At 45.2% G+C, this 14,379-nt stretch overlaps 1 protein-coding gene across 1 annotated transcript in view; it reads left to right on the forward strand.

Annotated features, from left to right (window-relative positions):
• Positions 1-14,379, forward strand: part of by (focal adhesion protein tensin) — a 146,203-nt gene that overhangs the window by 70,768 nt on the left and 61,056 nt on the right. Inside the window, 1 exon segment of the mRNA XM_086914406.1 lies at positions 13,566-13,748. Within this exon segment, the coding sequence (XP_086770532.1) occupies positions 13,566-13,748 (183 nt within the window).

The raw sequence follows: 14,379 nt of genomic DNA on the forward strand, positions 1-14,379 counted from the left end.
ATACACAACTGTCCCGAATTTAAAGCGATATCAATTGATATATTCGCTGGCACGTGCCTGTACATAAGAACTATATTTACGTATTATAACTCGTTGAAATTGACTTTACTGAAAAGATCAAAATGTTTTGAAAGCATAGCATGAATTGCAAGCAAACAGTTTTGGAATCGACGAAATTCCAAAATCGGAGGAGAACAATATAACGCAGATTTCTATTCTAGTTTGAAAAGAATTGTAATAATTTAATAACACAGAGAAACACAGAGAGAGGTAACATTTTTTGGCGAGACATCCAGGATTTTTCCCAAACGCGGCATTCGAGAAATCCAAGAATAGCTATCTGCTAAAACTGCAAAGTAACCGGCGCAAAAATACTACGCGACGTGACACGCCAAGTGTATATAACTGATCGATCGTGACAGACCAGACAGGAGAACCCCTCGATCGAAGTGGCCTCCTCTTTCTCTCGCTCGAGAAGACTACTAACACTTGACCGCGCCGAGTCAATCGAGTGCAATCGAACTTTGTTCTTTCTTTCCTTATTGCGTGGACGACCGCATGCGGACCGTCGAGGTGCCGGGGAAAAATGCCTCGTCGCGACGAGAGGAACGCGTATATATATATATTCATATGCACGCTTGGTAAACCTTCCGACCGAAAGAGAGCAACGCGAAGCGAGAACAAACACGATCCGATCGGATGGATCTTTCATATACGTGTATATATATATATATACGAACAGTCGAAGTGGGTTAACGCGTAAAACGTTCAAGATGTGCGGCTAAAGAAAGTCGTAACTCAAAGGTGATCCGGTCACTCGTTATTATTCATGGAGAGGAATTGGGTCAGGGAGTCTCGATCGATTACGTTCTCGATCGGTACCCTCGAAAGAGAATTCGGGGGGGATCCTCGCCCGAAAAGAAGAAGACGAGTTTCGAATTCTGAAAGTGCAGGATCTCCAGGATTTCTTCTTCTTCTTTTCTTTCTTCGATTTGCACGAAGATTTGGACGAAGATTTGCGCTTAATCACGCGTAGGTATGTGTATGTGGGTCAGTGAGACGAATCGACATCTGCTCGTGCACTCCCCTTATCGATCGTGCCGCCTTATCGGGAGTAAACATGGAAAGGCTTGGTTGTACTACGCAGATAAGGGACGGCCTACCAAGTCGACGAAGAGAATTCATTCATTCTTCATTCTTCGAGCCACTATACGGCAAATGACAACGACGGGCCCCGTAATTGAGCGGGAACCAGGGAGCTTTGACCGACGATTAAACGATCGTCGACGTGCTTTATCGCGGTTGCTAAGCTCGGCCGGATATTGTTTGTTTCGAACTGGATCTGGAACGATCTGGATCCGATCGATGTATATTGTTATTTGGAAGGGGACAGAAGATTGAAAAGAGCAGCACTCTTTTTCGCGTCGATGAGACGAAGGAATGATGTGAGATTCGATACGAAAGGGAAAGCAGTAATAAAAGAAAGAAAAAGAAAAAAAAAAGAAAGAAGAGAAATTCTAGAACTACTTCGTGCAAGGACGGAGATTGGCAAGATTCGGCCGAACAAATAATCTGCTCGTCGAGCGAAGCCTCGTCGAAGAGGTATTCTCGATCGAGCCGCAGCTTCACGATTCGTGGGCTGTTCGCCTCGTCGCCTCGAAGGTCGAAGGAATGATAAACGAAAAGGTTACGGTCTCGTCCAGTGTTCGAAACACGATGAACACTCGAGCTTTGGCGCTCTCCGCCGATCGAGCAACCAGTCTGCCCAGCCACCCACTTTAATCTGCCACCCACGGAGGTGTGTGTATAACCGAGGCGTACACTGTTCTCCAGTGTTTGCATTCCTTCTCCTCGGCTCTCCTGTCATTCGACCGCGGCACGAAAACGCGCCGTTGTCCGTCGTTGATCGTCTGCCTCTACTCGGAAATAAAACACGATTCCTCTTGCGCGTTTACGCGTGCGAGACGAAAAGATCGGAAATGATTCACGCGTATCGCGTCACGAAGGAAAGTGTTATATTTCTCGTCGAGGAATCGTCGAATTGCGATAATTTTTTACTTCTTTTTCTTTTTTTTTTTTCCCCTCTCTTTTTTTTAATACGTATCGTATTCGCGAGATTTTTTCTCTGCTCGAAACTTAAAACTCGATATTTCGACATTCGCTGCATTTCGGATCGTTGATTCATAAAACGAGAAACGAACGAACCCGGTGGTAGCATTAAAATCCGAGCCGTAATAACGTGCACACGCGTGCAAACACCGACTATTGCTCGCTCGTTGTCGCGATAACGTTCATGGAAAAACTGCTGCTCGACTTTACGATGAGCGATAGCGGCGTACGTACGTGTGCAACGCTCGCCTCGAGCAGCGAAACTTGTGTACTCCTCGACGAAACTAACGTGTAACAATTCCACGATCGTTCGAAAAAAAATTCCGTTCAAAAAAAAAAAAAAAAGGGCGAACGATTCCCATATTTCCATTTCCTTCGATTCGAAAAAAACTTTCTCTCGAACTTCCATCCCATACGTTCCGTATTTTCAAAACTTGGCCTGAGTCATCGTGGTCCGAATCGTGGTCAGCCCCCCACGTTCATCAATAGGGAACAATGGGCCAAAGGCAGCGATCGTTTCGAGGCTTTAATTATCGTCGGGCTTTAATTATCGAGTCGGACGCGAGACGAATCCCCAACTCGAGTCGAAGGAGAACAAATTGCATTCCGCGAATCACCCGATCGGCACGCAATTATGGGCCAGAGAGAGAGACAGGTCGGCGGACAATGTCTCATAACTCAGCGGGCCGACTTCCTTATGACTCCATTGTTGCCTCCTCGCGTCCTTGCTCGATGATGCGCCCGACTCGATGACGCGTGCCTTTTCCACTCTTCGGGTTCTTCCATCCTCTCCGTGTGTGTTTACACGTGTCGGCACCGCCGGAAAGGAACTCGTTCTCGTGCAAACGACTCCAACATTACCGGACCAGGGTTGCACGCGTGCGTGGGTCGTGTCGAGGGCAGCCTTTTTCCACTAGCGGCAAGCGTGTGCGTGTCGGGGCACGTGGGTGTCGTGCCCACCTTATTCCGCAACCCGCTCACGTGTTACACCTCGGCTTTTTCTTCGATGGATATCTGGCTGGCGTTGGATCGAAGTCGAGAGGATCGAAGAGAGATGTGGAGTCGAGAAAGGATGCGTGATCGGGCGTTGAATTTTGGATTCCAGAGGAAACGAAGCGAGGATAGGTTTATCAGATTTATGGAAATATTCGTCTTTATTCGATTTATGAAAATCGAGATTCGATTATCTTTCTCTCGAAATTTTAATAATAATAATAATAACGTTCTTCTTCCCTAGGCGGGATGGAAGAGAATGTTTTTTGTAAAAAGAAGATTTTTAAATAAGTATCGTAGGGGAAGAACGAGAGAGCGGATGTTGGAGCCAATTCGTGTTTCGATATTCGTGAATCCAGACAGAGCTCGAACCAACCCCCTCGCGATGAATTCTGTCGATCTTGATTACTCGATTATCGGTGTTATCGCAATTTCCGTTCCTTCCTCGGCGAAGGCCGATTGTTAAAGCGCCCGCCAAGATGCTAATAACGCATTACGTTCTCTTTCATTGGCAGCAGTGCTGCGCCAACTTGTCCAAGAACCGGTTGTTACATCAATCCGGAGTGACAGCCCATTCAAAACTACTCTCTTCGTAGAATTCAAATGTTTCATTTGGAAAAAATTCTCTCTCTCTCTCTCTCTCTCTCTCTGTCGAACACCAAGCCTTTTCACATCATTGGTTGCGGACGAACAAATAGAAGAAAATTCTTCTCTCATTTATTTATCTCGAATATTCAAAAATGAATATTCTTTTCTCGAAACTGTCCTTAAATAAAATATATTAAAGATTCGTACAAAGATATCAAGATTCTCCGTTACGTGGTGTTACACGATATTCGTACAACTATTCTTAATAAATGTATCCAGGACTAGCGGAAATAATCGTAATAATCAAGCCCACATATGCCTTCCATCATATTTCCACCGTGCGTTGCGTGTCGCGTGAATTAGCCAATCTTTTTGAACAAGAGCGGAACCAAGCAAAAAAATATTAAAAAAAAAAAAGAAAGTGGTGGACGACGAAATATCGGCGAACAAAGGACGAGCAATTTCTGGACCAATTTCTCGTCCACGAGTTCATTCAATTCTTGCCGCCAAGCACAAGGTCCGATTGGTTACGCAAGCACAGCAGGCGTTCGGTCCGCATCGCCGCGACTGCAGGGACTCCTGCTGCAGTTTATAGTCCCCTTCCCCTCCCTACATGCCCCTCGTCTACATTCCAGAGCTTCGCTCTCTTCCCCCCAGCGAAACCACCGCGACAATATTTGCGGGAATTCGCGAAGATAACCGAGGCGATAAAAAGGAACGGTTAAAATCTGTGTGCGGCGACGGTGGCGCGGTTCGTTGATTCGTGGTGGTATGGAACATGTAGCCTCGTTCGAAAAAAAAAAAAAAAGAGAGTGAGAGAAAAGAGAGAGACGAATTTAAACGGTTGATTCGTCAGCTCGAGAAAATAAGTTTGAAAATAATTCGAGAGCGAGGGGAATTGTGAAATACTTCTTTTTTTTTCTTTTTTTAAATTAGTCGTGATGAAGAAAAATAGTCGATAAAAACTCTTATCGCGTTACGCAGGAGGAGGAATGTATAACCTGCGGAAAGTTTCACGGAAACTTTGTATTCGATTCATCAACCTTCCGATGGAACAATACGGTCCGTCGTTTCCTTTATAAACGTGGGAAAAAAATATTTTTAAAAACGTCGAATACAAGATGAATCGAATACCGATATACATATTTTCAGTAGTGCACGTTTCGAGACGCGAAACGATGAAATTTTTACCATTTTGAAAATCGAAAAAAAAGCGATGCGAAAAGTTTAAAGTTTCCACGAAAACCGCGCCCAATCTCCAACCATCCGAATCTCTCTCTCTCTCTCTCTCTCTCTCCTTCCCATTTTTCTTTTTGAAACGTTTTGAAACTAAATTTCGATTCCCCGAGGAGGAGAGAAGAGAAGCCTAAAAGCTTAAGCTGGCTGCGATCCGCATTCACGACGAGGCGATCCACGAAGCGAGGAGGTGGTCGAGGGGGGGCGCGCGTGCACATGCGACACACGGTCTAGCTTCTTGTTCCGCGTGATCTCCGCGGCCAGTTGCGGTACGCGCATACGTGCAAGCGCACGTTGGTCGGGCGAGAGTTGGCCTCCAAGCTGCGGACATTTCCGTGCCGGCGGAAAATTTCTCGCTCGCGTGTTTACGCGACATTTCTTCTCTCCGACATTTAACGCATCACGCTCCGATCCGTGGTGGATCGATTCGATTCGAATGTCTACCCGTCGAATCTCGATCGATTTAATCCACGCTCGTCGATGGATAGTGACGTGTCTATCGAGAAGAAGTTGAGAGGATCCGTGAACGATTAACCAACTGTGCCTGTGCGTGTATGTGTGTGCGCGCGCCTCGGTAAAATTGGCTCCGTTTGATCGAATTACGCTCCGTTCGAAGCGTCGTCATCGTCGTCGTCGTAGTTTCGGCGCGCTACGACCACCACTCGTCCTATGCTCGCCCGCTTTTACGAGCGTTCAAAGATAATTAAATTGCAATTTCGAAGAGGGACACTTGATGGAGGAGTGGGCAGAGGGACGTTTAAAATCGAGCACTCGAGGAGAAGCTTTCAATTCAATTAAGTCCGATCCCTGAATCCGGGTGGGGAGGAACGGAGGAGCATTGCGTCATTAGCATCGGCCTCGTCCCCGTGAAAGTTTTATTGTTTCGGGTGCGGGTGGGTGGGGGGGGGGGATAAAGGAGATCTACAAAGGCGGACGTTGCGTGGTATCTTCCGGCAGCTGTACGGATAAATATTTACTAGAAATATCCTTCCCCGTCCCGTGCGGCGCGAGAGAACTGGTGGATCGTGCGCGCCACCATCTCTGCCAGTCGTGATACGTGGACACGCGCGGGAGCACGTAGCGCGCGATTCCGTCCTCGCAGCTCGTGAGAAACTCGCAGTGTGCTTGCTTCTCGCGTGCTTTCGGTCGTCGATTATCGGATTAAGTGCACCGTGTTTCGATCAGACGCGATGAATCACTCTGACGAATTTATCCTTTGTTTATTCGCAAACCGCTCCCCGCCTTTCTGAAGAGGTTCTGAAGAGAAGAAAATTTTGATACTCGATAAGATACGCGGCAGTGATACGATACGACTCGTTGCACAACGATTGGACTCGATTAAAAATGGCTTGGTCACTCGCTAGGCGTAGATTAAACCGAGCAATTTGCGATCTTGGTCGAAGTCCTTGTACTTCAATCTCGTCTCATGAATATTTCATATGTCGTCGCGTCGATTTTGTTCTAATATTAACGCTCTTAACGATTGCGCGTTGAACAATTTTTAAAATCGTCTCGAACCGATTTCTTTTTCCGTTTTCTTTTCAATCAGAATATTTCTCGCGAGGAAACAACGACGGATAGGAGATGGATGGGAGGTTAAATTCGGGGCCGTTTGTTGCGTACGTTTTTTTTCTATTTACACAACAAAAGTTGGGAAGGAAAGGGAAGGGAATTCCTTCCTTCTGGTAACGACTGTACGCGCTCGCACTTTCGTATAAATATTTATTCACCGCGCGTGCAGATGCGCGTTACGAAACGTATCGATTGTTTCCCCCTCCTCCCTCTCTTCCCCGCCGATTTCGCAACGGTACAGGATCGGCGACGCGGAATACAAGTTGGCGTTGGAAAAAAAGGGGAAAAAAAAAAAAAAATGGAAAGCGCGGCGATATTGTTTTAATATAGGGGAACGTGGGCGCGCGATAACCGCGTGAGAAACTGCGTGGCACACATTTACGTAGAGGCGCGCGCAGGTGAAGCCCGCCGACCGATCGGTTTTCCGGGGAAAAGAAGAGGGGCCAAGCCGGGTAACCTGAATTTCTCGCGGTGAACGGGACAAAGCCGTTGTCACAGAGCGACAAACGGCCTCCAACGGTTAAATTAGAGCCGAGGATCTGGCGAGCTTTTCACCCGCCGGTGCAATCTCGATCCCCGACCGGTCGAGCGAGAGATCGTTTATCCACCCTCGAGCTATGCCAGACCCGTGTCCGGCTTCGTTCTCACGTGGATATCCTTCTGCTCGTGTTTTCGAACGAGGAAAAATGTGGTCGAGAATTCTGGGACAGTTTTTTCGAAAGGGTTTTTTCGAAGCCTGACCTTGGCTTGAAATTTGAGAAATTGGAGGTTTAAAAATTTATTGGTTGGGTTATCTTAAATCGAATGCCGACTGTTGTCGATCGTTTGCAAAAATAACGTTTGGATAACGTAGTAACGATACGATTCCTTTCGATTTCGAAACTCGATGGTTAGAATTTAAGAGTCAGCGATCTAAGCGATTCGATCTTTCAAACTTCGATTTATTATTCGGTGTTTAGGTTTAACGGAGAACAAGGAATTTTCGAAGAGACAGTAAATTTCTCGCCTCCTTTCCGAATCGGGAAAGTAATTAAAGAAAGTAATCCGCTCGGAGGAATCAAAGTTTCCTCTGGAAACTTTTCGACGGTCTCGCGATAAATAGGGATCGGGCGAAACGTAAGTAAGTCTTAACAATAAAAAAAAAAACAGACCTAAAAACAGACCGCCTCTTTGCAAAAGTGAAACAGCTGTGCAAACACAGGGCCAAGTGTGTCTGGAACCAGATACTGGAAATTTTTCCTCCCCCAAATTCCTCCGACGATTCACGAATCTCTTCGCCAATCTTTCTCGTTTCCCCCACTTCACACTTGGCCACTTCTATCCTGATCGTTTTCACACGCGACAGATCACGAACGAATCAACAAAGAATTATCACGGATCGGATGGACAGGAATCTTGGATCATCGATCAAACCCCGTGAGAATCGCGCCGATTTCTCCGTTGCGTCCTCGTCGAGAAACCGTACACGTTTTACACGCCCTTACCGTAGTATCGATGGCCGATCGATCGAAATCTTAGCACTGGTCTGAAATACGAGATGCGGGGAGGGGCGATCGGTCGAGAGGGAAAAGAGAGGTCGGTAATTTGGCGTGGGCGGTTGGAGGACCGGTTGGAGGGCTGACAAGCGGGGTGTCCAAATAGCGGATCGAACGTTTGGAATTCCCATAGGATCGATCGATTCGATTTAATTAAACTCTTGCCGAATTCCTGGACACCTCGTCGCTCGAGCACGTTAAACTTGTCACGTGTGAGGCACGCGCAATCCCTTCGATCATCCTTTCGTCTCGAATTTTTCTCTCTTTCTCTTTATACGTACGTGCTCGTGAGAAATCAGATCGAAGAATTTAACCTCGTCTTTCTTGATCGAATATTGTACATTACTCGATGTCACACGGAGGAAATTACGTGCATAACGTTAAGAAGAAAATTGTCGATGACACGATAATCGACAATTAATAATACTAGTCGCGTGTAATGAGGAGTTCGAAGAAGTGAATACAGGAAACTAAGAAAAGGAAGAATGGATAAGAATTAAAACGAATATGAGAAGAAAAGAAATTATCGATACGAGAATGCTACCCTGTCCTGCACCTGTCCTCGATCAGACCATGCCATTCCACCTCGCCTCGGTGTTATTTCACCGCGACGTAAAAGCCGTTGTTCCATCGCGAAAGAGGACGCGCCGCGAATCGATATCGGTTTCGGGAAGGACCCGGTGCCCTATCTGCGCCAAGTCACGCGAATCCAGGGCGTGGACGGAATCGCGGACGGGCGAAAAATCGCGATATCCGCCCCGCCAAGTAAAAGCCCCGCGTGCACGAATACGCTCTAATCCGCTCCTTCGTTCACAGAATTGGAGAGAATCGCGGTATCGTCGATGCTCCACGTTTCGTTAATTGACGCTCGGCCGAGGAGAGGAGCGGGGAGGACAAGGAGAGTGACGCGAGGCCATTCCTCGCGACGATGTCGGCTCGAGCGAAAAGTGAGGGCCGATCGTGCGATATGGGCATTAGCTTGCGACCTTCCGTCGCGGTTTTCGCCTCGCGTCATCGACTATTTGTGTATCTAAAAAGACGTAGCGGATTCTGAGGCGGAGAGAGAGAGAGAGAGAAAGAGGGGCGGGGATTGTGAAGGGGGAGGAGGAGAGAAGAGGAAGGAAACAGTAGCGAGAGGATCGCGTGTGAAAAAGTCTCTCGGCTTGGTTGAAGAAGACAGAGCGGATAATTCGGCCGACTTCTGGGCAAACTCGATGCGAGGGAATGCTCGCGGGATGAAGGCAAAGCTGTCGCGAAAAGAACTGGATGATCTCTTTAGCGAGGTATTAAGAAAAAAAAAAAAAGAGGAGAAGGGGAAGGGGAGAAGCGAATGTTGGAACCTTTTTTTATATATGTATATACATATATTTTGTATATATTTTATATATGTGTATACATATATCGAACGTTTTAACTTTATCTATATAATAGCTGTGGTAGATAGGGAAAATTGGCTCGCGTAATAAAGAGATTTTGCACGCGGTTGGAAAAACAAAAATAGAAAATATATAACGCGAACCTATAAACCTGAATAGCTAGGCGATATATCATACTCTTGAGGTCGCTGTGTTTTTACAGGTGGCCATTAAGCCACGCCGTTTCTGCGTCATCGAAAGAATGCAAATTGATGTTTCAACCGGAACAAGGTTGCCCATTCTAGATAAATAATTTCTATATTCATGTGTATATATATATATATACACGTTGAATATACGTTGCGACGAGGCGCAATTTTTCCGAGTCGAGTGGATCGTGCATTAGTTAGTTAGGGGAACATGGATCATTAATCAATTTCAGTTTAAACGTAATTACGTTCTATCATCCCTCCCTCCCTCCCTCTTTGAAACGCATCGGTTGTGAAGTCTTCTAGGAGTCCGATAAGCGATACTTTCCTATCTGGATCTTGTATCTGTCTTTTTTGGGCGACACTCTCGTGCTAATTGGCACGATATCTTCGACGGTTGTCTGATCTATCCGTGGCAATTAATAATAAACGGGGGATACAATGTGTAACGAAACGGAGAGACGGTGATGATAAATCGATCACCGCGTGATCATCCTGATTTTGCTTTAAAATTAATCAAGAAGCCGGATAGGATCTAGGTTGTCGCGTCGAAACGGATCCCGGGAAAATGATCGATATCTGCGTTTTCTTTCACCCTCGCCGCGTGTTTTCCTTTATCAAAGTCGATATCTGATCGTCGAGATCACCGTGCAAGATTAACCGTTATCTATCACGTAATTCCTGTCCGCGCGATACGAGCACGAAGAAGCGGGAGTACACGTACACGTACACGGGTGAAACATGCTCCGGTGACTTACGAGCGGCGGGAAAATTGATCGGGCCGCATTGACGCCTGTTCCAACCGAACCGTGGAAGCTCCAGACTGGCTCGTTTTACTCGTTTAGTTCGAGTTCACGAAGATCTTTGTTGCCGTCGTTGTTGATTAAACGACGCACGTGCTAAACGGCATGGATTAGAGACAATTAATTTTTTTATTAGCCTCTCTCCGCTACTTTGTGGCCGTTCAACGTAATTGCATACAGTTGATAGTTAACAACACTTTGATAAGCGTAAATAACGCAAATAATTCTCGAGCGAATGAATTTCGAACATCAAAACTTTCATCAATTTCGTCGCGATTGAAAATATCAGAATTTTCATTCCTAATTTCCCGAAATCCTCGATTCTCAGAGAGAGTTACGATTCTTCTCCCCAAATTTTTCCAAATTCATCGATATACCGCCTACTAATGATCGATTCGTTCCCCTTTTTTAACAACCGTGCGATCTTGACGTTATCGACGAACCGTGACGACGCCGTTCAATCGTGATAACTTTTGGACGAGTTTCAAGCGCCTTTCTCGGAACGAACTTCCCTCGTTTCCCCCACGCCATTTTATTAATCTTCGCGCAATTAAGATAAACGCTTCACGCCGACTATGTGTACTCCGTAGACACTATCATTATCGCGAATAGAAATTGTAATCTCTTCTGCCGGTCTCTTAATTAATCCCTCGTATTCACCCCCTCCCCTATTACATATACACACGTACGTAATTTATATTTCATCCTCGAGAGATCGAAACATCTCACTTACCTCGATTCCTCCATATACATATATATATATATTTCGTCCCTTGCCTAATTACGCGTGTTACATAATCCCTGCCTGTGTGTTGGCTGCTTGTCGCTTAATTAAAACCACGCCTTTATTTACACGGAGGAGGAGGCGATCGTGGCCGGTGTAAACGCGGTGTACCGTATTCCCTTGCCCACGATCCACCGGATCGATACTGGACAGAGACCGGGTATATCCGTCGATCTCGGATCGTGCTCGGATCTCGCTCGTATCTCGAGATGTTCGTTCAATCGCGGCTACCCTTTAATTCCTACGTTTGTCCGTGCTCGTTTCCTCGTAATATCTGTTAGAGGAAGATAAACGTGCCGCGCTTACGGCATCATTGTCGAGGTGTATATAGACGTGTATAGGGATAGGGGGCAATCTCGATCGAGAGGATATCGGATCTCGAGTAGTTTTACATTCTCTTGATTATTGACATTAGAATCGGTTGGAAAGGAGGGGGGATGAATTGGAAATTTGCGATTCATTAATTTTTAAATTTAATCTTTCCTTGGACTTTTAACGTAACGGTATTTGATGTACATTGCGTGGGAAAAAAAGATAACCTTTGGCCTTTTCCAAGTTATTCGATAATTGTTGCGCAATACAATTTCCAGTTCGTGGTATATTGTTGGAACGATAATAAGCAAAATATGCTTAATAGTATTGCGTGTATAAGTGGTATTGTTTTTTTTTTTTTGAGGCAAAAATGATATGGAAAAATTTGATATTTTTCGTTAAGAGAAAAAGAAGAATAGATTTGTCTAATTGTCCGAAGCGGGACAAATTTTCACTGCTCGCGCGACTCGTTTCTTGCGAATCTTCGAAATTTAATCCGGGCAAGAGATTTACAGCGTTGTCCCTGCGCGAATGGATTCCAGAAATCCGGGATTTATCTCCGGTGGAGGGGTGACCGTGGAGATTCCGTGCTCGTTTTCAAACGCAACGCGAAGAAAGATCGATCGTGGTAGAGCGACGATTGGATTTTTGTAAACGAGTCGTTGTTGGATTAATGAAGCGCGTGGAAATTTTGGGGAAAAAAAGGTCGTGCGTATTTTATCGTGGATGTAAAAAAATATTTTTTGATCCTTATTCTTCTTTAAATTTCATTCGCGCGTTTATCGATTGATCGAGAAAAACGAAATAGGGAAATAAAAGAATGAAACATAGAAAATAGGAAGGAGGAGAATTTATAGAGGGAAGATTGTGAATTTGTGGCTATGGTTTGTTTAAGCTGTAACGCAAAGGAAAAATAAAAAACACAGTCCAGGCCACGCGATTCCTTGTCTCGATCGGTAAATGCAATTGCACGCGCAATTAGCCACGATGCGCGATGGATGGAATCGCGGCTGTGTAATTTTGAGGTAAACACGGAGCGCTGTTCTCGGAAATTATCCTCATTCGTCGTGGAATTAATTTCGATTGCGCCACTCGAGGGCATCCACTCCACGCTTTCGATCCTTTACACGGAAAAATATCTCAAAGGAGGGGGAGTTTTGGAGGGAGGAAGAGGAGAAACATTCTAGAACCATTTCTCGTCTGCAGCAAGCAGTTCCACTTACGACTTCCATTATACCGCTATGCTAATCGTTATTATGGCAGGTGGTTGCGTAACTATAATTATCGTACCGCGAGAAGAAACGTTGTTCCGTTTAGTCGTGTGGCACGATCGCACGTGATCTTTTGTTTCGTGGATACGTTTTCAAGAGGTCCGTGAACCTTTCGTACAATAACGTGTCTGACACGTTTGTTCTTTTTCGAAACTTCTCCAAAAGGACAATATTCACGCAAGGCAATTCCGAGGAATACGCGCGTAGAACAATTTTCTCGAGTTTTTTCTTCCTTTTTTTTTTTTTTTTTTCATCGTTTCGAAACAATAATTCATTTCGGGAGAAGAGTTCGTTCGAAGAAACTCGTGCCTCTTCGCGGTACGAACAACTGCGTAGAATGAACAACTGCGCCTTTCGAAACCAGTTTTTCATTGGACCGTGCCAGCCGATCGTTCGCGATACAATTGTTCGGAGGCAAATATCCGCGACTAATCGAACTGTGTCATCGTGCGATTTACGATGTGTGCAGAGGTGTGCGTAAGCGACTCGTGCGCTCTGATTCCTCGAAGATTCGCGTGTCCGCCTTTTTAATGACAACGTTTTAATATCAACGTTCTATTTTTTTCTTTTCCTTTTCATCTCGTTTCGTAATTGTCGTCGCCCAACGAATGGACGCGCGATCCACTTCATTTACTCTCGACGACACGAATTCTTCTTAATATTATAATATTAACGATTAGAATTTGGAACAGAGAACACAACAGGCAATGATTTCCCGTTCGATTATTACAAAAAGTGAATTTCGTGGAATTTTCACGGATCGCTGTTTTATCCGACGCTGTTTTATTCTTTCTTTAGGGTGCTAGATTCCGGGATACCTCGCAGCAAATCCATAAGCAATGGCAGGCGGATCCGGCACGAGCGTTTCCAACAATTGGCACCGTCACCACAGGCTCGATCTCGCCGACGTCGGGCGAAATTTCAACCCCGAATTCGACGCCCAGCCCAAGCCCTAGCCCCACCAACAGTCAACAAGTCGCGGTAAGTAGCTCTGACCTTCCTCTCCTTATCGATTTCCTCTTGCCCGTCAAACTATTTGAGAGGGCGGCGAATTTGAGTGCCGCGATGAATGAAATCGTGACCAGGATCGACGATACAGAAAATACCGAAATTTGGCGCGAAACGAGGGAAACGATGGTCGGTTTGCGATTCGTTTGAACGAATAGCAATGACGAAATTCTTGAAAGTGTTAGTGGATTTCTTCTGGGTCTGTTAATTCCCTCGAATCTTGTAAAAATTTAATTCAAATTACGAAGTGTACAATTTTTTGAAGCGCGATCAATTTTTTAAGAAGAATTTTAAAATTTGTTTAGTTATTCTATAAAATATAGATCGTTACGATTTAATTTTTTAAAAATTATTTCACGAGAGACGGGAAGTTGTTCATATATATATATATATTTGCAAAAGAATTTGATACGACGAAGAATCGTGTAAAATAGAGTTTCGAGACGATCCAAAAATCCATGCTTTTCTCGAGAGCCGGTAAGGTTTCACCTGTCTCATACGACGAAATCTCGATATATATATATATACACCTCTTCCGGGCGTAAATCTCCGGCTGGTGGCGATACGACATTAGATATAGGAACGTCGAATATTCTCGAGGGAT

The sequence above is a fragment of the Apis florea genome, unplaced genomic scaffold (genome assembly GCF_048593485.1).
Source record: "Apis florea isolate Af1SG1 unplaced genomic scaffold, ASM4859348v1 contig_3587_pilon, whole genome shotgun sequence".
NCBI classification, from domain to species: Eukaryota; Metazoa; Arthropoda; class Insecta; order Hymenoptera; family Apidae; genus Apis; species Apis florea.